Below are 27,109 nucleotides of genomic sequence, written 5' to 3'. Positions count from 1 at the left end.
GGACGAAACATGGTATAATTATTTTGACATGTTGTGTAGCCACTTTTTCGCCATGATAAGTAAACCATGTAATATAACAATAACCATTTGTATTGCAGCACAGAGTAGATCGTCTTATGCCATCCAAAATCCTGTAGGCATTCAGCAAAGACCATTAGCCAGAGCATCTAACTACCCGCCGCCAACAAGTTCTGTTCAGAGCACGTTTGCAATTGCTAATCCAGTACCGGTTTCTGGTAGACATCTGTCCAACTCACCATTGCCAATGGGCAGATCCTCCATACTGCAGAATCAGATGCTGCTACACCAGCAGCATAGTCAAAACGTGTATCCAGGTCAGGCCTTCCAAAACCAGCAACAGCCACAGCATAAGGTTATGCAGACCTTCCAAGCGCCACCGACTCCCTCCATCTACAATCCGACAATGTTTAATAATGGTAAAGCGCCACAACCCCAAACATTATACATCCTTAATGCAGACTCTTCTTTTCAGCAAAACCAGTCACCAGATGCCATGCAACAAACAATACTCCAACAACAGTTACAACAACAAAACCAACAAGCAACAAAGTTACAACAGCAACAACAGCTGCAAGAACAAGAACAACTTATACAACAACAAAAATTACTACAACATCAACAACAACAACAACAAAAGAAGCAGCAGCAACAACAACAACAACAGCCAACACCAAAACAACAATATAAACAACTGAAGCAAAAGTCTCGCAAACAACAGCAACAACAAAATCCACTACCACCACAACAAAAACACCAGCAGCATAAGCAGCAACAACAAATACACCAAGCTGACAAACCAGCTTCACGTAGGCCACACCAGCCTCAAACTATGTATGAAAACAGCCCACAACAGCCACGCACAGGCATCGCACCACCAAACAAACAACCCGAAAATTACGCCAGTACTAGGAATATCAACCACTTGGCATTCACTGGACAATCTAACATGCCTTTAATTCAAGACCAATATCAGCAACAGCTAAACTTCCCATATGCCCAACGATCAAACAATCCATTTTCTGCTAACGAAGAATCAAAGTTTAGCACATACCCACAGGGGGTATACCATCATCCCTCTAAAGTAAATCCATCCTCGAAGTCCCCAACCAAAACTCAGGGCAATCATCAGCAGCCACAAAAGCTGGACGGTACACGACTGAATGACAAAGCAGCCCAGAATAAGCAGGTTAGCAACAGGGGTCGGAATAATGCACAGGGTACACACAATTCCCACAGTCAAATCGGTGGTCACCAAGTTCCACGAGAACAAATTCAGAACAGAAGACATCAGTCAACGATGCAGGAAAGACAAAACGCTTACAATACAAATGCAAATCAATCACCAGCCACACACGCCGGTAATACGAATAAAAAGCATGCCGTAAATGGTGTGCCACAACGTAATATTGGTCCCAACGTGCACGAGGTGTATGTTACAGAGGCAGGACCAGGAAGAGGACAGTCTTCACAAAGACGGAGCCAGGCTTCAGTTCACCAACAACCTCCTTTCCACAATTCAGAAACTGAAATAGAACGCGGGTCCACTCCTTACAGGAGTAACCGAAACCAAATGCAGACTGGAACTGCCGCGAGTGTTGTTAACGCGAATCCGCCGACTTCTCAAAATCAAAAGGGGTATATAATGAATCAGCAGAGTTTCAACGGTCCAGTAAACCAGAACCAGCAACAGTTTAGAGCGCCGATAGGTCAAGCTGCGAATAAGATGCAGCCAGAGAGAGGAGTCCCTCCACCTAGTCAACCTAGAAACCAGCCGATGCTTGAACGAGAATACCCCGAAGAACGATACGAACAGATTCATACGATTGGTAATCCAAGACTACACAACTCGCAAATGTCTTTTCAGAATCTGTCACTTCCTGGACACAATGCTATAGGTTTTCCAAACAGACAGCCGAGTTTTCACAACGGACCCATTACAAATCCGCATAATGCACCAAACGGTCCCAGGATTACATCGTCTCCACAAAACCCGAAGACTCAGACTAATCAGCTAGGTCAGACTAACCCGAATACTCGTGTACAAGGCGAACCAATGGAAGAAATGTATGCAGCCAGTCCACAAAATACACCTTTGACCAGCAGTCAGCAGCCCCAGTATCCGAGCGCACATCAGCCGCAGACTTACCACGGCCAGACATCACAGTTTCTGAACCACGAGATGGGTCCGTCAGCGAATCAGTTAGAACTGTTAAATGAACATATGTACTATCCACAACAAACTATAAAGAATGACCAAAGCAATAAACAGAATCAGATGTCACCTGGGCCATACCAACAGCAAATAAAAGACAGCACCCAAGTGGCGAGAGGTGATATGAGACAAGTACAGACACACACTCCAGATGTAGCGGCACAATATCCCCAGCAGGTTTCTTCACTGCAAAATCAGATGGAGCAGCAAGCAAACCCTTGGGATCAACAGTCTTTGTCCTCACCCAGTGACCGTTTACAATCACAGAACAATTATGAAAGAAGACCGCTGAGCAAGGCTCTTCAACAAATGCCACAAGCTGATTCGAGTCCGTGGAATAGTAATACTGGAACACCTCTTCAGCAACCCAATCAAAAACCACCACAGCAACCACAAAACCAGCAGCAGCAAAATGTATATCAACAACCACAAGAACAGCTGCACCGACAAATGCAACAACCACAGCAACAACAACAACAACAACAACAGTATGTACAAGAACAACAACCACCAGCACCACCACCACAACAACAACAACAACAATATTCACAACAAACACAATATACACAAGTACAGCCACCACAACTACCACCACAATACCAACAACAACAACCCCAATCACAACAACAATATGAATATATTAATCGAGCACAAGGCGGAATGAATCAACCAATGCAAGACAACAACAGACAGCCACAACCAAGAATTTTAAGATATCCACAAAATGGTCCAGCAGACCAACAGTACTCTCAGGATAACAATCAGCCAATGCCACCATCACAAGGACAGTACAAACAACAGTCTTCTCAGCCAAATCAGCAGAGTCACCCACCAGCGGGTCCTTCTGACACACAGAGAGATTACAACCCTAGCAGTCGATTTTCACAGGGCCGCCAGAATAATCAAAACCAAGAGATGATGCAACTAAACAAACTAAACTCTCAAACCCGACAAAGACAAGAGGTAATGTCACCCCAGAAACAGTCGACGGAAAAGCAACAGCCTAACCAGCAACAGCAACAGCAACAGCAGCAGCAGCAGCAACGATCGCAGCACAATCAACGACAGCAACGACGACAGCATCAGCAGCAACAGCAGCAGCAGAAACAACAGCAACAGCAGCAGCAGCAGCAGCAGCCGTATCACCAGCAGCCTTATCAGCAACCTGGACAAGGAATGGTTGAACAGACGTATCAAGTCGAGGTATCTAATGTGCAGAGCCAGCGCATGTCCAACCCCGGAGGTTTACAGCTACCGCAGTCGAACATGGGCAACCAGCAGCCGACGATTATACACATCATCCAGCACAGTCCTCGGAGTCCTATGTCCAAAGCGGGTAGCCTGGGCGGCAGAGGACGAGGTCAGGCGAACCTGGCCAGGAGACTACTAGCTCGCCCCGGGATCGGAGCCACGCTGATACAGCGTGATGGAATGTTCGACCGGACATTCATCGACAGACACGGAAACACAATCACACAAGATGGAAGCGATATTAGTGTGGACCGACATGCATAAAAAAGACTGTATTCAAATGATGGGATAATTATTTTTAGACAATCGCGACAGATGCATAAAATATTTTATTTAGATAGGATATTGGCCGAGTTTGGCTCAAATAATAATATATTAACCAGTGGAATAAGATTTTATTTACAACTTCATTTGACAAGCCAGGGTTTGTTTTCTACATTTTATAGACATCCCGGGTTAGGTATGCTTCAATTATACAAACCGGGTTGGGTACATTTTGTATTTATTTGATTTGGAGAATATATTTTGATATACTGATCTCAGAATGCAAGGGTATGAATGTAGTGGTATCATACACATTAGTGTAACATATCAATCATATATATTTAGTTTTTTCCATACCTAGTTTAGAACGTTTCTGTTTTAATGTTTTTTCCATACCTAGTTTAGAACGTTTCTGTTTTAATGTTGCTACAATAACTCCTAATACACCACAGTAGTAAATGTATGTATTATCAAACATACCAATCCCTCATTATTGCCTGAAGTACAATAACAACCACATATTATATTTCTTTTTCTTGGCTTTACATATCCAATGTGGGGGTTTTCGTTTTTAATATGCCAAGGTAACTCCTCATATACTACAATGGATGTGTTTGAAGTTTAAATGTTTTATTAATTTATGATGTCATTAATAATTTAATTATTGATAGACACACCCCGCCCTAAGAAAATCAACAAAGCATCAACGTAATCAACAAAACAACACCACCAACAACAACAACAACAAAACGCACAAAACACTTCAACAACACCCACAACAACGTACAGCACACTATGTGTCAAAATACTTTACTATGATTTGGTTTTTTGTATGTTGAAAATATAATTGTTTGATATATATTTATGATCATATGCATATCAGAAATTATAAATGATATTATTAACAATCATGTTGACTATATACAAATAAAGACATTTTGAATACACTTATATTTATTGCATTATATTATATTAGACGCAGTACACATGCATAGTTTAGCTGCACTAATGGCTTTTGCATTGTTTAATTGTAGTTGCTCTAATGGCGTTGACTAAAAAAAACCCCGCTTTTTGGCTTTTCTTCCCAATTCTGTTACACTCGCTGCCCGGTGTAATGGAATGTTACAGAAATAACCGATTTAAATACCACCTTAATGATGACCCCAACCAATGACCCTAACCCATGACCCTAACCCATGACCCCAACCCATGACCCCAACCCATGACCCTAACACCCACCCCACAAAACCCCCCACTAACATTATCAATCTAGCGTATGATATGTTCTATACAAAGGTATAATGTGAAATTATTACAAAACTTAAAAGGTTATGAGTTAGAGTAACAACGAAAAACTTGATATATTAACGTCGTGTTTATTATACAAATATAACTGTCAAGAATATTCAAACTTGATACTTCTGTACAAAGCAGTGTTTTTTTCAAAGCTAATGCAATTTATTAAAATTATTAAAATTATTTTGTATTATTTTTTCTAGGGTTATATTAGGACATTGTAACCCAATTCGTAAATACTACAATAGTTTGTTCTACCTGTTTGATCAATATCTTACTCTTTGTTTGGCAAATGAATAAGAAAAAAATAAAGTACATTACTATTTAAAAAATAGATGAAGATGATGACGATGAAGAATATAATATAATATAATATAATATATAATAATATAATATAATATAATATAATATAATATAATATAATATAATATAATATAATAATTTATTAGTCTCCGTTAATAGAAGGGAACCCATTATGGTATTGCTGTCTGCTGAAATAAAACAATTCTGTATATTTACTAACTCAACTAACAACTTCTATATGCATGAACCCTTGTTTTACGTTTTAACATTTTGCCATGCTTAAAGCTACTTTTGCATGAATAATGACAATTAACTATTTTTCTGCTGTATATTTATTTTTCAACTCTGATTAGCTAATACTAAGGATACTTTATTAATGGTAGCTCAGTTTAGACATTGAAACCCTTTCTACGTTCCAGTGGTGTCGTAAACGTTAACCCTTTCTGTTGACTTTTATCATTAATTTAACTGGAGCCAATTTCTTGTTTTCAATTTATGACAGTAAAATCACAGAAAAGCTTTTATCTAAATTTTGAATTTTGTAATACATTCTGAAGATTCAATTCCATATTACAAAAGTATGATCTAGCAGAGAAGAAAACGAAACTTTAGTACTATTTGTATGAAACATTTTGATCAGTGCCAAACCTATAGTCCCTCCGATCATTTTTATAAAACTGTGGGTTTTTTTTGTGTAAATAATTTCAGTTTGGTTTGGTAAACAGAAAAGTAAAAGTGTTTTGGAAATAACAAAAAGTACTATTTGTGTGAGCAATTTACAAATCAATCGGCTCAGAAATAACTAACTTGTAGTAAATTTCATAGTAGGAAAAAGGCGTTCTCTGTGGGACAAACTATAACATTTAAAATAATTAATACAGCATGACCTTCTTCACGTTATGCTCCAATGCATTAACACACCAATGCTGCTTTAACATAGCCATAATTTATGTGCTTTTAAATGTGCTTCACAAACTTTGTCTTTTCAAAAGATTATAATTATTTATTTAAAAACATTTTGTTATAATTAAGGCAAATTTTTAAAATACTAATTATCAAAAGGAAATGAAACAAATAATTTTCTATATGTTGTGTCACTTTTCTGTTTCATACGAATGGTGATTTTTTGTTAGTTCATTTATTTTCGTTTTTGACAGTTAATCGTCAAGGCTCACTGCCATTAGTACAAAGTGGATCTCTGTCAGCATTTGCACAGGCCGTGCGAAATTCAATGGCAATCGCAAATCCTGTACCTGGTGGCAACAATTACATGCAAAACCCGTGGATGAATCCGCAGAGGTCTATGGCACGACAGAATCCGCCGAACGCTCGTCTGGGAGCGGTCATGCAATATCCGTACGTTACGCAACAGCCTTCAGGGCAATTTATTCAACCTTTACAGCAGACAGTGCAACGCGCCAACAGCATGCCTATGCAGTTTCAACTACCAACACTACAAATGCAACAGCGTCAGCATCAGCAGCAACAACAACGAATACAGCAGCAGAAACAGCAGCAGCAACAATTCAGAAATATGATGACTCTGGCTAATATGGACCCACAAGTGGAGATAACTCGCATTCCACAAAACGAGTTTGGTCTCAGTTCCCAAGCGGCAGCTTCTCGGCCGTCGCTGCCCAAGCCTAACTTCAATTCCTGGTTGCAGCATTCGCCAAACGCCAGATCCTTCCCTCAGCCTCAGAATAAGCAGGTCAACACTAGACCTTTCACACCAATTCGAAAACAACAGCTGAACCCACTGTCCTTCACACCAGTTCCAAAGCCAAAGTTGAACCCCAAATCCATCACACCACTTCAAAACAAAGAGCAAAATCCTAGATCCATCAAACCACTTCAATATCAAGAGATAAACCCCAAGTCGTCCACGCAGCATCATAATCAGCAACTGAATGAATTGGGGCTCGTTCGAGATCCAGCCTTTGATTTGCAGTCAATCCTCGGTCGAAAATCCAAAACCAATGCCATTGGGACCAAACCACGGACGTCTAACCAACGACAACAGATGCAAAACAACATGTTAAGAATCCAGAAGCCTAACCAACAACAACAGATGCAAAACAACATGTTAAGAATCCAGAAGCCTAACCAACAACAACAGATGCAAAACAACATGTTAAGAATCCAGAAGCCTAACCAACAACAACAGATGCAAAACAACATGTTAAGAATCCAGAAGCCTAACCAACAACAACAGATGCAAAACAACATGTTAAGAATCCAGAAGCCTAACCAACAACAACAGATGCAAAACAACATGTTAAGAATCCAGAAGCCTAACCAACAACAACAGATGCAAAACAACATGTTGGGAATCCAGAAGCCTAACCAACAACAACAGATGCAAAACAACGTATTTAGAATTCAGCCCTCTAACCAACAACAAAGGATGCAGAACAACATGTTTGGTATTCAGACCTCCAACCAACAACAACAACAGCTGCAGAACAACATGTTGCGAATCCAGACTTCTAACCAGCAGCGACAGATACAAAGTAACATTTTGGGTATGGCGAACTCGAATAGACAGTTACCACCACAGAATATCCCCCAGAATCTAAACAAGCGGCAGCAGATGCAAACCAACATGTTTCAAATCAGCAGCCCTAACAGGTGGTCGCAGATGCAGAATACTATGTTAAGGATGGTGAACTCCAACAGGCAGCGACAGACACCAACGTTAATAAATGGCCAACCCACTGCTCAGAGTGCCACGGTGAACCCGCTTTCGACTGGCCAACGCACAATTGGCCTTTCGGCCCAAGCTTCTATTCCACTTGCGCAGCAACAAGTCATTGATCAAAACCAGATGCTGATGCAACTGAGTAAGAACGCCAACGCTGGCCCTCAACAAACATTCCAGCAGACTCTTTCAAACCAGCCAGGGTTAGGCAGTCATTTTCATCCAATGAATTAAAATGTATAACTGTATACTTCTCATAACAATTGACTATATGACCAAAGACTGGCGTTCTTCTCCAGGATGTTGATGCTACGTTAACCTTGTGAAGATATTGATGTTAATCAGGATTGAGTATTACACTTTTAAAACGACTGTGAATAAAACATGCACTCATACATTACGGAATAAGACCAATGCTGTGTGATTACAACATATCAGTGAAGTGTATAATATTGAATGTTTAACAAGAAATAGAAACGTGATGCACTTGGCAATATTTGCCACCACATACAAGGTTTTTTTTTATGTTTCCTTATTCCGGTATCTGGTAATGTTTGGCTTTGGTTTTTCTGTTGTAAATCTGCACATTTGTTTTTGGTACCTTATTTCTTGTTCTTAACATACAGCTAATATATAACATAAATCTTGTCTTAGACATTAGCTCCGACGAGAAATAATAATAATAATAATAATAATAATAATAATAATAATAAAATATAAAACGTCACAGTCTATAGGAGTTCACATTATATTGAATGTCACAGCATCCAAAATGTCAAGAATGCAGTATTTAAATATATAAAGCGCAATATTATCTAAAACGCCACACTAAGACGTCACAATATATAAACGTCACAGTATATAAAACGTCACGGCATATGAAACGTCACTGCATCTAAAATGTCAGACTATGTAAGACTCCACTGTGAATGATAGTTTCCAAGCGAAAAGATATCACTAGTTCCCAAAATATTAATGACAGCGCAAACTAACCTGGATTAAGATTCCTGCTTAATGCATGTTTCACTGATGTATCTAATTATAAACATTTATCCTTTAACTTCATAGTGCAACATTTAATAAAACATTTATACCATTATATTAGCCCAGCGGACAAGTGCTGAAAATGTACAGAGATATCAAAATATTTGTATAGGTTAATATATCTTACCAATATCCATATTTTGGACTAAACGAAAAATTATAACATTTCGCAGTTTTAAACATGTTTCTATATTTAAGTAATTAATACATCTACCTAGGTTTGGTCAGCATGCATTATTTATTATTTCAATGTATTAATATCAGGTAATCGTGCCCACGCAATCAAATCAGAATTATGATGATGCTACCTCAAAGCTGAACTATTTTTTGTATAACACTCCCGCTCCCTCTTAACAAAACCCCCACAGAAACTTTGGTTTAAAAAATAAGAAAGTTAAGGCATTTGTTATAAGATGAACATTATTCATGCCTCTCCTGGAACAACTGTTAGTGCATACATAGTGGCTAATCGCTAGATTTAAAATGCGTAGGTTTGGCAATTAGCGAATCCAGAGAATGCATAAATGTTTAACGACACCCCAGCACAAAAACTATATTGGCTATTGGGTGAGATTGCAGAGATGCTTAGAAATATAAAATCATGGAGTCTGCATTTTGAAAATTCCTTAACAAAAATCTCAGTCTTATATATTTTAATTGTGTAAATTGTAAGAATAAATTGATATGATTTTGCACAACAAATCTTCCATAATTGGTTTGATCAGTGGTTTTATACATGAAATACCAAATCATTTGTTTTATCATGTTCATTGACATATGAAATTTACTATTGTAAGCGAAATTAACCGCTATATAATCGCTATGACTCTTGTGCCAAATAAAGAGATACTTTGGTTTCATTTGTAAAACTACAAATACAAATGTACACCATTTAATAATAATGTTCACTCATGCATTGTTTTGTCAAATATGTTCCATGGAATCTGTGTCGTAGAGAGTTATGAATTTGTTATATTCATGTTGGAATTTTTGTGCATTTTTCCATATGAAAAAGTGGTTAACATTTAAGTTCTTAGCACAAAAGGACAAACAACCATGTTGATCATACATGTGTATGACAAAGAAATATATTACCGGTGATGCGAGGAATACTCAGTTTATTGCCTCTTTGCAAACGTGTTCTTGTAATTGTGTGTTGGTGTTATCGCATGGCGGTTCAGTTGGGCTGAGATGGGGAAGGGAGACAAATACTTAAATTGTACAAAGTTTTATGGATAGTTAGTATTCTTATTGTAATCTAGAACTGATATATCTCAGGTAAAAAACAAAACAATAATTTATTGCAGTGCTAGTAGTCATGGTCATAGGGTGTTAAAGTACACTTAGAGCAAGCTGTTGTAGCGCACGTCTGTGATGGGCGCAGGTGTCGACTTCCGCCGGCTGCTCCATCCAGGACAGGAACGTGCTAGTTGGTGTGGGTGTGGGCAATGTTTGGCATTCTTTCATCAGAGAACTATTCAAGCACACCTGTCGTGGCCACAACTTCTGACTTGGCCAGAGAGTTCTGTCCATGACAGGCGTGCTAGTGGTTGTTCTGAAAGTAATTATATGTCTAGGGTATCCTCGTGGAGTGGTAGGGATGTGCTAGATTGAAGTGGAGTAAGAATTACTTCGTCCAGTTCCCTTCAGTCAAACAAATTCGATAGTTAGTAATATAATTGTGCTAATTTTTCATTAAAATATCGGGTGATTCAAAAACAAAACTTTCCATGTTTAACGTTGAATAAAGAAACAGTATTGGCACAAAATCTATGTTGTCTCTTGATAAACGTTTCACTTTGAACTATAACTTACTTTTAAAATGATCCGGACAAAAATTAATGTTAAAATTCTATTCCATTGAAAAACAACTGTACATACTAAAAACAACGGTCCAAGAGTTCCTTACTTCCTCGAAAGTTATCCCATCTCCGTAACGACCGCTGTCGATTTGGAATGGAATGGAATTGAATGGAAAATTGTTTAACGTGCAAATTCAGAGCAAGCTGTTGTAGCGCACGCCTGCCCTGGGCACAAGTACCGGTGTCAGCCGGTTCTTCCGTCTAGAACAGGAAAGGGTTGGGGTGGGTGAAGAAGGGACCGCCTGCACTGACAGGTGCAAGGGAGCACCAGCAGTCCAACCGTAGTCGGTAACAGGCGGGAGGTGGTATGGTGCTATGTAATTTGGAATGTCCCGTAGGATTAAGCCAAAGGGAAATGGGTGCGCATTTTGATGAAGGAAGTTTGGCACAATTTTGATGGTCGTTCTAAAGAATAAAAGGTAGGGAGCTACGTATAGGTTTGGATTTTAGTAGGCCGAGAGTAGCTCGTCTGTCGACTTTCTAGGGTAGAGGGTTTTATATTGAATAGTCTGTAAGCTTCCTTTTTTTAAATTATGTACCGCCATCAAGAATCACTCGGTATCTTCAGTCGACCTCACACATATAAAACAATTATTTGGTTTCTCCACTCCCTATCCCACCCAGAGAGTATTTCTTGTAAATAACTAAATCTACGGAATACTACTGCCACATGATTCTAGTTTATCTATATACGTATGTATATATTTTAAACAAACTATGGCATGTGTACCAGTAAAAATGATATTTTCAAATAAACGGACATCCATATATCTTTGTTATGTTATTGATAAATAGTATACTAAAGTTAAAGTTTATTTTGTTTTTAATGACGCCACTAGAACATATTGATTTATTAATCATCGGCTATTGGATGTCAAACATTTGGTAATTTTGACATATAGTCTTAAAGGAAACCCACTACATTTTTTCCATTAGTAGCAAGGAACCTTTTATATGCACCATCCCACAGACAGGATATCACATACCACGGCCTTTGATATATCAGTCGTGGTGCATTGGCTTGGACGAGAAATAGTCCAATGGGTCCACCGACGAGGATCGACCCCAGACCGACCGCGCATCAGGCGATCGCTGTGTACCACTGGGCTAGTCAAATAATATACTGAACAAGCACAGAAACGCAGATATTTTAATAGATACTTTTTATGATACAATTAATTCGATAAATATTGTTAAAAAGGGCTTAAAATCTTCACTAGACATTGATCATTTTAACTGGCACACAATAACCCCCCCAAACCTCCCCCAACCCCCCAAAAAAAACCCCAACAAACCCAAGCAAAAACAACAAAACAGACAAAAACTCTTTAAAAAACCGAGAAACAAAACCCCGACCTCCCCCAAACACCCCCATACAAAACAAACAAAACAAGAACAAAACAAACAAAACAAGAACAAAACAAACAAAACAAAAAACAAAAACAACCATGAAAGGGATTCGAACTGAATAATTTAAAATAAATTAAAGAAAACTAAATTAATATCTGTGTTTCTTTTGTTCTTCAGTATATTAAAGCGACAGACCCTAGTTTTTAAACACTGTAGGCATATGTTTTATTATTAGAGCTCTTTTTGATAACTGAAATCAGTCGTTACTAATATTTTATTGTTTAGATTATCCATTTTCGTCCATCCAAAGTGTTTTCAGTCATCCTGGTGTTTTTAATATCAAACAATGGAATGTTTCGTTGTTGGGTTTTTTAAAACGCACGTGCGTCTGAGAAGAAACGGTTATGGAATCGAGTTCTAGTCTAGTTTTTTAAAAGGATATTTCACCGTTCCAACGTTACAGACTCTTGTTTCACTCTGTTGTAACTTTATCCAAATGAGTTGCAGTTTTGCATATTAACTAAACTTAGTGTCCATATACACGGTCTGCGCCTTTAAATTAGAAGTGATTTTATGCATGAATTTAGTATAGATCTCATCATTTCTTGCAAACGGATGCGTGTTTAACAAGCATGCTGAGGGTACTGCTAAAGGCAATACATATCCTTTAACGGGGTCAACAAATGTTCAAGGGCTATAACTCTGTGAACAAAGTTAAACTTAATCTATAACAGTACCCCATAAAGTAATATACAACATTTCATATCAATATCTTCAAGTATTAAACATTTTTTAATTCGTAACATAACATGACAAAGCTATACACACAAAACTTGCGGAAAACAAATTTCCATATTTTAAGTTCAAAAATGGATAAAACATCATGAAAGTCAAATTTAATCTGTAACATAACATGGTAAAACTATACACAAAATGTCATCTCAATATCTTAAGGCATTGTGAGAAAAACATCCGTAAAACTATAAGTGGGACAGACGGACGGACAGACAGACAGACTGTCCCACATATAGTTTTCAGGATGGCTTTTTTTTTTTTTTTACACAATGCCTTAAGTTATTGAACTGAAATTTCGTGTATAGCTTTATCATGTCATGTTACAGATCAAGTTCGACTTTTATGGCGATTTGCCCTTTTTTCCCACTGAATTACGGCCCTTGAAAAAAAAAATTCTGGACTTTTTGGGGGGCAATGCCTAAAAATATCGAGATGAAATTTTGTATATTGCTTTAGCATGTATAGCTACAGATCAAGTTTACCTTTCATGGCGATTTACCCATTTTCCCACAGAGTTATGGCCCTTGAACGTAAGAGATATGAACATTTGTTTTCCGGACCTTTTAATTTGCAATGCCTGAAGATATCGAAATGAAATTTTGTATATTGCTTTGTAATGTACTGTTACTGATTAAATGTGACTTTTATGGTGATTTAGGTCTCACTACACAGATCACTTCCGGGTGAGAGTTCATTGATCACGGTCCACTATAGTTCTTAATTGTGACACATGTTATGGTTCACATATTCACTTCTAGGAAATGATGAAGAATTAAAACAATATGTTTGTTTAATGGTAAGCCTTCTGGCTGTATTTTGCCCATGTTATTTTGTAATATTATGCATCGACCTTTTGAGACATGGGTATATAGCGCAAATGACAGCCGGAGTGAATCGGTTAATGATCCACCTGTTCGGACCGGTACTACAGCCAGATGCTATTGGCAGTCTTCGTTTGAAGTTGGGCAATTTAACATGGGTTTCAATGGCAGATGACATCTGTATAGTGAGACCATAAATGTAAAACATGAAATTACTCTTTATCCCCCAAAAATATAAGTTTAGCAAGCCAAAATGAAAATGTACTAGTGTAGCATCCTTATAAAAGGTAATTACATCGATGTCGATTTGAGCCAAGCGTATGGGGGCCCTATTTGGGTAAATATTGCAAACGTCAATTTTATTTATTTATTTTTTATTTTATTTTTATTTTTTAGGGGTGTGTGTGTCAACCCCCCAAAACAACAACAACAACAACAACAACCGTAATTAATATGAAAACTTAAAGGCTTTATTAGTCCCAAACATCATACTATGGCAGCAAATTCACAAACAAATATATTTATCTATCTGGTTGGAACCAATAGCCAATGATTTTTTACGTGATACTGAGTTTTACTCTAAATTTTAATTCGACCTATCTGTGATATTTGTATTTTCGAACGTAGCATACCAATAGGCTTAATAATATGCTTTTTTGTGTTGTATTCATTCATTCAATAGCCAATGTTTTGTGTCTTGGCTTATGAAGCAAGTGTAAACATGCGTAATGACGTCTAACGGGCAGAAAAACTGTATATAACGGCCACTCGAGCTACGTTTAGCCAGAGCGGAAAAACGTTCGCTAATTGGTTCATGCGCTTCACGTTAAACTAAGAACCAATCAGATAGTTGGCGAACGTTAATGTTGCGTTCTGTCACTGAACGCAGTGCTGATCTTCTATACCAGTTTGTATAGATAACCTGAGGGAGCGGAACGTAGCCCAGTGGTAAAGCGCTAGCTTGATGCGCAGTGGGTCTGGGATCGATCCCCGTCGGTGGGCCCATTGCTCTATTTCTCGCTCCATTCAATGCACCACGACTGGTATATCAAAGTCCGTGGTATGTACTATCCTGTCTGGAATGATGCTTTTAAAAGATCCCTCACTACTCATCTCTCTAAGACTACTAGTATATGTAAAAATTACCAAATGTTAACACCCAGCAGACGATGGTTAATAAATCAAATGAGCTCTAGTGGTGTCGTTAAACAAAACAAACTTTATGTTTTCCTCTCTAAGACTATATGTCACAATTACTAAACGTTTGACATCGTAGCCCAGAGGTAAAGCGGAATCGGTCTGGTATCGATTCCAATCGGCTATTTCTCATTATGGCCAGTGCACCACAACTGGTATATCAAAGGCCGTCGTATGTGCTATCCTGTCTGTGGGATGGTGCATATAAAAGACCCCTTGCTACTAATGGAAACTGTAGTGACTATATGTCAAAATGACCAAATGTTTGACATCGAATAGCCGATTATTAAAAAATCAGTATGCTCTAGTGGTGTCGTTAAACAAAACAAACTCTTTACTAGTAGAAAATTTTATTAGAAAATCTATATAGTGTTACCGACATGTTAGAGCATGACGTCACAGTTTTACACAATATCCACACATATTTCATCGAATGGATAAGTAATTGTTCTTCCTACTGTCGTGTTTTACCAAGGATGGTTTTAGAAACCTTTGTTTACACCTAGTGGCAACACCATATACGCTTAACATCCTCTTAATATAACATTTACATCTATTACAATGCGTCTTTAACTTCGCTTTAACACACGCGCAATGGCAACACCATATAAGGTCAACATCCTCGTAATATGACATTTACATCTATGATAATGCTTCTTTAACATCGTTACGAGCTGTGGCATTAACTTTTATGGTTGACATTCTAATAATTAGACATTTACGTCTATGATTTTTAACTACGCTTTTACTTACGTGCAGTGGCAAAACCTTATACGATTAATATCCTCGTAATATGACATTTGCATCTATGATAATGCTTCTTTAACATCACTACGAGCTGTGGCAACACCTTATACGGTTGACATTCTTATAATTCGACATTTACGTCTATGATATAATGCATCTTTAACTTAGTTTTAACTTACGTGCAGTGGAAACACCTTATATTTAAGGTTAACATCCTCGTAATATGACATTTACGTCTGTGATAATGCATCTTTAACTTCACTTTAACTTTCGTGCAGTGGAAACACCTTACAGGGTTAACATTCTCGTAATATGAAAGTTACGTCTGTGATAATGCATCTTTAACTTCACTTTAACTTTCGTGCAGTGGAAACACCTTACAGGGTTAACATTCTCGTAATATGAAAGTTACGTCTGTGATAATGCATCTTTAACTTCACTTTAACTTTCGTGCAGTGGAACCACCTTACAAGGTTAACATCCTCGTAATATGAAAGTTACGTCTGTGATAATGCATCTTTAACATCGCTACGAGCTGTGGCAACACCTTATTAGGTTAAAGGTAGAGTAAACTCAGACAAGAGCTTTATGTGTTGGAAAGATGCATACCCGGACCACCAACACATACTGACACTTTAACAAATGAAAAACGCGTAATTTTAGAGTTAATAAAAAATTATGATTATTCCTGCTAACTGGGGGCAGCCATTTTGTTTCGTTTTTGTGACGTCCGGTGGTGTAGCTTGGGGCGAAGTGACGTTAGCTCCGTCCATCTCCTCTATGCACAGTGTAAACAAACGCTCTAATTTACGATAATGCGCTTCGCTTTTATCAACCTGACTTGTAAAACAACATAAATGACTTGATAGTATAATAAACTATTTAACTAAATATATTTCAATTTGCATCAATAGAACGAAATGGAGTTTCTTTTTTTTTAAATCCAAAGAAAAAACCCCATATTATTAGGCCTATTGGTATGCTACGTTCGAGCAAAAACGACCACTCACGATACCCAAGTGATAATTTGTTTTTCTCTGGGACTACGTAATTGATCAGTTTTGTGATTTTCGATGGGAAAGTCTACTTAATCAAGGGTTTTACAGAATTACTTACGGTAGGACAGCTGATCGATTACGATTAGAGGGGTGTCCGTGCGGTTAACACACAATACCCTGTGATCTTAATAAAAGAGGCACGTCTTTTTAGTGTGTCTAGACACAGTGTCTGAGGACCGTCTAAATATACACCTGCCAATCAGGAACCACAGGTACCGGCCACGGGAAGAAAAGACCAATTAACTAAGAAAACACTCCGATTATTATTTCAGTCCATGGGTTAATTTATGTACAAAACATAATACTGTTATTTCAACACTTTAACAATGGTGGTTTGTATTAAAAATAATATATAATTGTTGCTGGCTTATTGGGATGACTATTATTACAGAATATTGCGATGCATCCGCAAAAATCAGGTATGTTTTGTTTCTTCAGTTCGAAGACTAATTCTTGACGTGACAGGTTAGATATTACGTAACCACCAGAGGGCGTATTCACTGAGATGATACAAAATGGCTGCGCACGTTATATATAATAGCCGTCCCATTTAACCGTTTTAATAATTAACTGTACAATTATACTTCTTGATATTAAGCAATAATGTGCATTATATATCGTTGAATATGCATACCAGGTCAAATGCCTCAATTGTCCCTTCCTTTAACATCCTCGTAATATGACATTTACGTCTGTGATAATGCATCTTTAACTTCACTTTAACTTTCGTGCAGTGGCTAAACCTTATAAGGCTAACATCCTCGTAATATGACATTTACGTCTGTAATAATATGCATCTTTAGCATCGCTACGAGCTGTAACATCCTCATTATTTGAATTTGACCGTTACGTCTATAACGAGCATACAAAAAAGAATTTTCAAATAGCAGATGCCTTGGCCCAACTATTAGTCTGTTAGATAATGGAGTTTTGTCTAGGATGAACTGCAATGGACTGACTACCAACACAGGAGTGCGTAACTAACCAAAGAAGGAAGGAAATGTTTTATTTAACGACGCACTCAACCCATTTTATTTACAACTATATGGCTTCGGACATATGATTAAGGACCACACAAATACTGTCGCCACTTCATGGGCTATTTTTTTTATTAGCAGCAAGTGATCTTTTATATGCACCATCTCATAGACAGGATAGCACATACCACGGCCTTAGATGTACACTTAGTCGTGGTGCACTGGTTAGAGCGAGAAATAGCCAAATGCGCTCACCGACGGGGATAGATCCCAAACCGATCGCGCATCAAGCAAGCGCTTTACCACTGGGCTACGTCCCGCCCCAAATCAAAGATAGAGACTGCGATTGATTCCACGATTTTGTGATGATGGGTGCATTTGCGAGAGTATGAATGAATTAATGTCTGAGACACTCCAGCACAAAAATACACACCGGCCATTGGGTGTCAGAAAAGGTAAGTATATGGAAAATTAAATAGCAGAAGTCTTGTCTGAATTTAACCTTTTGATACCATAACATGATGGCATCGGATTCATCTCACACGGGTTTTTTAAGGCATAATTTATTCGAAATCATAATATTATATAGTAACTTGATCAATAATAAAAAACAAAAACAAACAAACAACAACAACAACCCACAAAAGCGAAAACAACAAAACAAACAACAACCCCCGAAAACCAAGAAACAAACAAACAACAAAAACAAATACAAAACCCCAAGAAATCGCCAAAACCAGTAAAAAAAAACCTTAGAGTAAAAAAAACCTTAAAGAAAAAAAAAAAAAAAAAAACCAACAAAAAAACACCAAAAACCAATTGGCTAAACCCTATAGTCACAAGTTGTGAATTTAGCCATCAATTTGAAGTTGTCCTATCGCACTATGGATGGTCATATCCGATCCGTCTCTCTCGATTAGTTTCGGCGATCTGCTTCTTGAATCGTACATCATCACGGCGTAATCTCCGGCAGGATAGCCTGCCGAAACACCTTGCTTCTGAATCGGTACTTTACTTGCAACATCGCCGATTAATGAACGATTTATAACTGGGTTCTTGACAAAGTTCTGCGAGAAATTACTATTCAGAATTCGTACTTGTCCAGTTCCCATTAAGCCTTGGTTTACAAACTTCTGTCTGTTTGTGAACATAGGTCGTATAACATTTGTCCCAATTAATCTTTGATCTTTAACCGGCCGTTTCACGAAACGTTGCGGAAATCTCCGATTTGCATACTGTCCGGATACTAGTAAACCACGGTTCGCCAATCGTTGTTTGTTCAGAAACTTTTGTCTGTTTAGAAACGTCTGTTTGTTTAGAAACGATTGTCTGTTTAGAAAGTGAAGATGATTAATGATATCTGATTGAGCGTATCCTTGGCTTATGCCCTGTCTTTCGACAAAGTAAGGCGGGAATCTTCCATGTGTAAATTGTTTACGTCCGTCTCCGATTACTAGTAGTCTTCGGTTGCCTAGCCATTGTTGGTTTCCAAACGGACGTTGTCCAATTCGTGGGAGATTGTAGTTTTGTACAGATTCAGGATGTTGTTCCTGTTGCTCTCTCGGAAACAAATAAGCTGGTGAATAATGAAACAGAATATAAAGAATAAATGTTTCCAGTGCAGGTGGTCTTTCCTTTCACCACCCCGACCTTTCCTGTCCTGGACGGAGGAGCCGGCCGATGCCGGCACCTGTGCCCAGGACAGGCGTGCGCTACAACAGCTTGCTCTGAATGTGCACGTTAAACACTCTGACCTGACCTGACATAGAAATAGTAGGCTTACTAATATTTGTAGTAGTATAGTAGTAGTTGAAGTAATGTAGTAGTAGTAGTAGTAATTGTAGTAGTAGTAGTAGTACTAATAGTAGTAGTGGTAGTAGTAGTCGTTACTGTGGTAGTATTCTAATTTTAGTAGTAGAAAGCATTACTAGTACTACTATTAGTCCTTGTTCTACTACTAATACTACTACTTTTACTACTACTACTACTTCTATTGCTGCTGCTACCATTACTACTACTACTACTACTACTACTAATAATAATAATAGTACTACTACTACTTCTACTACTACTATTTCTACTACTACTACTATTACTACTACTACTACTACTACTACTACTACTACTACTACTAGTACTACTACTACTACTACTACTACTACTACTACTACTTCTACTACTACTACTACTACTACTACTACTACTAGTAGTAGTAGCAGCAGTAATATATAATCACATACGATTAATAATACAAATGCACATATTATGTATATGCTTATATACTACTACTACTACTACTACTACTACTACTACTACTACTACTACTACTACTACTACTACTACAACTAATATTAAAGGTAGTAGTAATAATAACCGGTCACTTTGAGTCTATACAAAGATCACAGTACGAAACTGATATTGAACTTTCTGTAGTTTTTTTCAGACTAAATTCTTGGTTCCTAAATGCTCTTTCGTATTAGTAAAATTATTAAAAACGTATATATTAAAAAAAGGAGACTAAATATTCTATTTACTGTCTATCTAAAATGCTCGCCAAAATGTATATTGGTTCTAGCCAAAACACCACGACTGGTATATGAAAGGCCGTGGTATGTGCTATCCTGTCCAGATGTGGGATGATGTATATAAAAGATCCCTTGCTACTGATGGAAAACTGTAGCGGGTTTCCTCTCTAAGACTCTATGTAAAAATTACCAAATGTTTGACATCCAATAGCCGATGATTAATATCAATGTGCTCTAGTAGTGAAACAAACTTTAACTGTATATTGGTAAAACATAAATTATGGCCATATGTTTAATAAACATCAAAATACCTTCCTGGCTGTATGGGTATTTTTGGATAGGCAAAAGTCTATAACTGCTTTGAGCAGGCATCACATCTACAGGATCCGGACTATCTCTACCTGCAACATGGATTAAATTGATTAGTAGTACTACTCGTACTACTACTACTACTACTACTACTACTACTACTACCACTACCACTACCACTACCACTACTACTACTACTACTACTACTACCACTACTACTACAACTACCACTACTACCACTACTTCTACTACTACTACTGCTACTACTACCACTACTACCCCTACTACTACTACCACTACTACTACTACCACCACCACTACTACTACTACTACCACCACAACCACCACCACTACTACATTACTACCACTACCACTACTACTACTACTACCATCACCACCACCACTACTACTACTACTACTACTACCACTACCACTACTACTACTACTACTACTACTACTACTACTACTACCACCACCACTACCACTACTACTACTACTACTACTACCATCACCACCACTACTACTACTACTACTACTACTACCACTACCACTACTACTACTACTACGACTACTACCACTACTACCACTACTACCACTACCACTACTACTACCACTACTACTACCACTACTACCACTTCTACTACTACAACAACAACAACAAAAACACAACCACTACTTTTATTGCTGCTGCTGCTACCACTACTACTACCAGTAGCAGTAATACATAACCATACAATAATACACATGCACATATTATACATGTAACAGTATGAAACTGATAGTGAACTTTCTGTAAATTCTTTTAAGACTAAATTCTTGGTTTCTAAATGCTGTTTCGTTTTACTAAAGTTATTGAAAACATATTTATTAGAAAAACCAAAAAAACCCGCATAGACTAAATATAGTTCATGCTATCTAAAATGTACGAACTCTGTATATTGGTAAAAATGGCGATTTTGACCAAATGTTTAATAAACATGAAAATACCTTCCTGGGTGTACGGGTATTCTTGGATAGCCAAACTGCTATAACTGGTTTGACCAGGCATCACATCGAGAGGAACGGGACTGTCTCTAGCTGCAACATGGATTAAACTGATTAGCGAATTCTGAGTAAATGTCTAACTAACATGCTCCTCGGAACAAATGAATCTCAGCTTACATATACATGGTCAGTTAGAGGTGGAGTCAGAAGGACTAATTACACGTATCAAGCAAAACGGGGTATCAGATTCGACAACGTTTTGCTATTTGGAAGCCAGTATTGTCAGTTAAAGTAAATCTCTGATTAAGTTTCACTCAGTTCAGATAATATAATGGTATTTCTTTGTTTTCGATTTCAAAAGTTTCGGCAGAAAGGGTGAAATTGTAATTTTGCGATGTATAATTGTTTTGAAGAGGATATAAACTTTTGCGGATGGATGCAATCTAATTAAAATTAGCTCCACTGGTTAATTACTATTACCTGTGGATCTAACAGCGCCCTGTTGGAGCTCATGTCCAGTTGACCTTTCATTCGACCAATCAAAACCTTACTTGCAAAATCATGCTAGTGATTTGAAAAGAATTTGAAAACATTCAGTATTATGCCGAGGGTATACGAAATGATTCGGGTGAATTACGAAGTATGCCGGAAACTAATTTCAATATAAAATTTTATATAAAATTCGTTTCAAGAAGAAAAAAACAAACCGTGATGGTATAGTCATAAAATCTGTTTATACTAGTATACAATCCAGAGTTTATTACTGCACTTTTCCCCCTGTTTTTTAATGTTGAAATAGACCAACAAGTTCGCCTATTGCATAAATAGTCTCGCCCGATATTTTTTTAATTTGTATGCTCCCGAATAACGCTATAAAAGACGAAGTGTAATTGGTCGATATTTAAATTGTTATTTATGGATGAAATGTCACATGGACATGGGAATCCACGCAATGCTGTTAGATCTACTGGTAGATTTTAATCAGATTGGGATGGATGGGTCTAGTTTGTAATAGCGTGTGTTACTCTGTCACTCTTTAGAGATTTGAGAGATTATCAAAGATGGCTGCCAAGATGACCTACACATACCCGTGATTACCCAAAGACAGAAGTATCGGTAGGAATATAGAGGACTTTAATCAAATAAATTACTGAATACTTTTAAACGTTCGAGTTGGTGGGATGTTTCCACGTGTTGATGAACCCAAACACAACGTGGTACAAAAACTGCGCTGAGTGGTTTAGCACGTTTGGCCTTTTCGGGGCGGGGCGTAGCCCAGTGGTAAAGCACTCGCTTGATGCGCGGTCGGTGTGGGATCGATCCCCGTCGGTGGGCCCATCGGACGATTTCTCGTTCCGGCCAGTGCACCACAACTGGTATATCATAGGCCGTGGTATGTGCTATCCTGACTGTGGGATGGTGCATATAAAAGATCCCTTAGAAAAGTGTAACGGGTTTCCTTTCTGAGGTTATACGTCAATATTACCTATTGTTTGACATCCAGTAGCCGATAATTAATAAATCGATGTGCTCTTGTGGTGTCGTTAAAACAAAACAAACTTTAATATTTGGCCTTGTCCTACCCTAATGCCACAGGATCTAGGTTGAAACGTTTCCCATCCAAGAAAGTTAAAGTTTGTTTTGTTTAACGACACCTCTGGAGCAAATTGATTTATTAATCGTCGCTGTTGTATGTCAAACATTTGGAAATCTTGACGAATAATCTTAGAGAGGAAACTTGCTAGTAGCAAGGGGTATTTTCTATGCACAATTCTACTCAGAATAGCGATCACCATGGGCTTTGATATGCCAGTCGTGGTACACTGATTGGAACGAGAAACAGCCCAAATGGGTCCACCAACGGGGATCGATCCTAAACCGACCGCGCATCAAGCGAACGCTTTACCACTGGGTGTTTCTTTCCCGGCCAACATGAGTAAGAAAACAATACATCTATCCAGAGCCGGTTTAAGGATCCGTGAGGCCTGTAGCACAAATAACAGCGGCTCCGGCTTCCCATGATATGTATTCTGTAACTCTCTCGGGGAGAGGGGGGGGGGGGGGGGGGGATGACCTGGGGAAAGGAAATGTACACGCCACGGCAGGGCCCCCAGACGCGCGGGACCCGTAGCACGTGCTACATGTGCTACTAGGATAAACCGGCTATGCATCTATCATATTACATAATACATTTTCATCCAGAAGAAGCAAACAAAATATGTCTACGTACCCACTACTACTACTACTGCTACTACTACTACTACTATTACTACTACTACTACTACTACTACTACTACTACTACTACTACTACTGCTGCTGCTGCTGCCGCCGCCGCTGCAGTAGCTGCTGCTGCTACTGCTGCTGCTGCTACTGCTACTGCTACTGCTGCTACTGCTACTGCTATTACTACTACTACTACTATTATTATTATTGTACTACTAATACTACTTGTACTACTACTACTACTACTAGTACTACTACTACTACTACTACTACTACTACTACTACTACTACTACTACTACTACTACTACTGCTACTGCTACTACTGCCGCTGCTGCTGCTGCTACTACTACTATTATTATTATTATTATTGTACCACTAATACTACTTGTACTACTACTACTACTACTACCTCTACTACTACTACTACTACTACTACTACTACTACTACTACTACTACTACTGCTGCTGCTACTGCTACTGCTACTACTGCCGCTGTTGCTGCTGCTGCTGCTGCTACTACTACTACTATTATTATTATTATTATTATTGTTGTACTACTAATATCACTACTTGTACTACTACTACTACTACTGCTACTACTACTGCTACTGCTACTGCTACTGCTACTGCTACTGCTACTGCTACTGCTACTGCTACTGCTGCTACTACTACTACAACAACAACAAAAACAACCACTACTTTTATTGCTGCTGCTGCTACCACTACTACTACCAGTAGCAGTAATATATAACCATACAATAATACACATGCACATATTATACATGTAACAGTATGAAACTGATAGTGAACTTTCTGTAAATTCTTTAAAGACTAAATTCTTGGTTTCTAAATGCTGATTCGTTTTACTAAAATTATTGAAAACATGTTTATTAAATAAAAAAAACCCCGTATAGACTAAATATAGTTCTTACTATCTAAAATGTACGGACTCTGTATATTGGTAAAAATGGCGATTTTGAGCAAATGTTTAATAAATATTAAAATACCTTCCTGGGTGTACGGGTATTCTTGGATAGGCAAACTGCTATAACTGCTTTGAGCAGGCATCATATCGAGAGGAACGGGACTGTCTCTACCTGCAACATGGATTAAATTGATTAACGAATTCTGGATATGATCTACCTCACATGCTCCTCGGGATGACAAATGAATCTCAGCTTACATAGACATAGTCAGTTAGAGGTGGGGTCAGAAGGACCATTTAGCCTAGAGATACTGTATGAAGCAAAACGGGGTATCAGATTCGACAACGTTTTGCTATTTGGAAGCTAGTAGGCCCATTGTCAGTTAAACTAAAACTCTATTTAGGTTTCACTCATTTCAGATAATATAATGGTATTTCTTTGTTTTCGATTTCAAAACTTTCGGCAGAAAGGGTGAAATTGTAATTTTGCAATGTATAATTGTTTTGAAGAGGTTATGGACTTTTATGGATGGATGGGTCTAGTTTGCAATATCGTGTGTTACTCTGTCACTCTTTAAAGATTTGAAAAATTATCAAAGATGGCTACCAATATGACCTACACATACCCGTGATTACCCCAAGACAGAAGTATCGGTAGGAATATAGAGAACTTTAATCAAATAAATTACTGAATACTTTTAAACGTTCGAGTTGGTGGGATGTGTCCACGTGTTGATGGACCCAAACACAAAGTGGTACAAAAACTGCGCTGAGTGGTTTAGCACGTTTGGCCTTTTCGGGGCGGGGCGTAGCCCAGTGGTAAAGCACTCGCTTGATGCGCGGTCGGTGTGGGATCGAACCCCGTCGGTGGGCCCATCGGACTATTTCTCGTTCCAGCCAGTGCACCACGACTGGTATATCATAGGCCGTGGTATGTGCTATCCTGACTGTGGGATGGTGCATATAAAAGATCCCTTAGAAAAATGTAGCGGGTTTCCTTTCTGAGGTTATACGTCAATATTACCTATTGTTTGACATCCAATAGCCGATAATTAACAAATCAATGTGCTTTAGTGGTGTCGTTAAAACAAAACAAACTTTAAATGTTTGGCCTTGCCCTACCCTAATGTCACATGATCTAGGTTGAAACCATCCAAAGAAAGTTAGTTTGTTTTGTTTAACGACACCTATGGAGCAAATTGATTTATTAATCATCGCTGTTGTATTTCAGATATTTGGAACGAATGAAAGAATGAATGAATGAATGTTTAACGACACCCCAGCACGAAAAATACATCGGCTATTGGGTGTCAAACTATGGTAATGCAAATAAATAAAGTGATGATCAACATCAATATAAAAATTCAAGACTTAAACAAAAACAGTGTAAAGAACTGTGCAAAAACACAAATATCACAGAATTTTACGGATACTGAATTTTACTCAAAACTTCAATTTTGTGCTGTATTGGCCATTCTCAAAGAGAATGTTACACCCCTGCACCACGGTGAGGTTACAGCACACGCAGGGGTTCAAATATTTGGAAATCTTGACGAATAATCTTAGAGAGGAAACTCACTACTTTTTTTTTACCATTAGTAGCAAGGGGTATTTTTTTATGCACCATTCCACTTCAGGATAGCAATCACCATGACTTTGATATACCAGTCGTGGTACACTAATTGAAACGAGAAATAGCTCAATGGGCCCACCGACGGGATCGAGCCTAGATCGACCGCACATCAGGCTAGCGCTTTACCACTGGACTACGTCCCGCCCAATTCAAAAGAAAAGCAACCGTCCATATGCTAACCCTAACCTTAATCCTAACCATGTCTTAAACTGATTTGTTCTCATCGAATCCTTTACGGCGGATGGTATGGATTTAGTTTTAGACACGCACCTAATGATCTAGCCAAAACTGGGCATCACTCTGAAAATAAGTACAACCAAAGCGGAAGAGACACGACCAAAAAGTGAGAAATTAAGACTAAAGTTTTAGAAATCAAGACCAAAACATTAAAAATATAATATTTATCGTATTACATAATACATTTTCATACAGTAAGAAACAAACGAAATATTTCTACGTACCCACATGGTAACCAAAAACGCTGGACACAAATGCAATGAAAGTAACTCCGCACAATGCTGCTGCTGCCGCCGTCGTGGCCATCGTTGAGTGAGTGAGAAGGTGAAGAGTAGTATTCCTCTTGCCAAGTCTGATGGATGTAGCCCCTTT

The 27,109-nt window shown here is 38.2% G+C and overlaps 1 protein-coding gene across 2 annotated transcripts in view; it reads left to right on the top strand.

The window, feature by feature from the left end:
* Positions 1-11,276, top strand: part of LOC121368137 (transcription factor SPT20 homolog) — a 27,606-nt gene extending 16,330 nt beyond the window's left edge. For both annotated transcript variants that reach the window (XM_041492723.1, XM_041492724.1), the window contains 2 exons: positions 99-437; positions 6,505-11,276. In XM_041492723.1, coding sequence (XP_041348657.1) covers positions 99-437; positions 6,505-8,282 — 2,117 coding nt within the window. In that variant the 3' untranslated portion in view covers positions 8,283-11,276. The remainder of the gene's footprint in view (positions 1-98; positions 438-6,504) is intronic.
* Positions 11,277-27,109: the final 15,833 nt, after the last annotated feature.

This window comes from Gigantopelta aegis, chromosome 3 (assembly GCF_016097555.1).
Source record: "Gigantopelta aegis isolate Gae_Host chromosome 3, Gae_host_genome, whole genome shotgun sequence".
Classification (NCBI taxonomy): domain Eukaryota; kingdom Metazoa; phylum Mollusca; class Gastropoda; order Neomphalida; family Peltospiridae; genus Gigantopelta; species Gigantopelta aegis.
The sequence above is the reverse complement of the archived record's forward strand: the minus strand, read 5'-3'. Positions and strand labels throughout refer to the sequence as shown.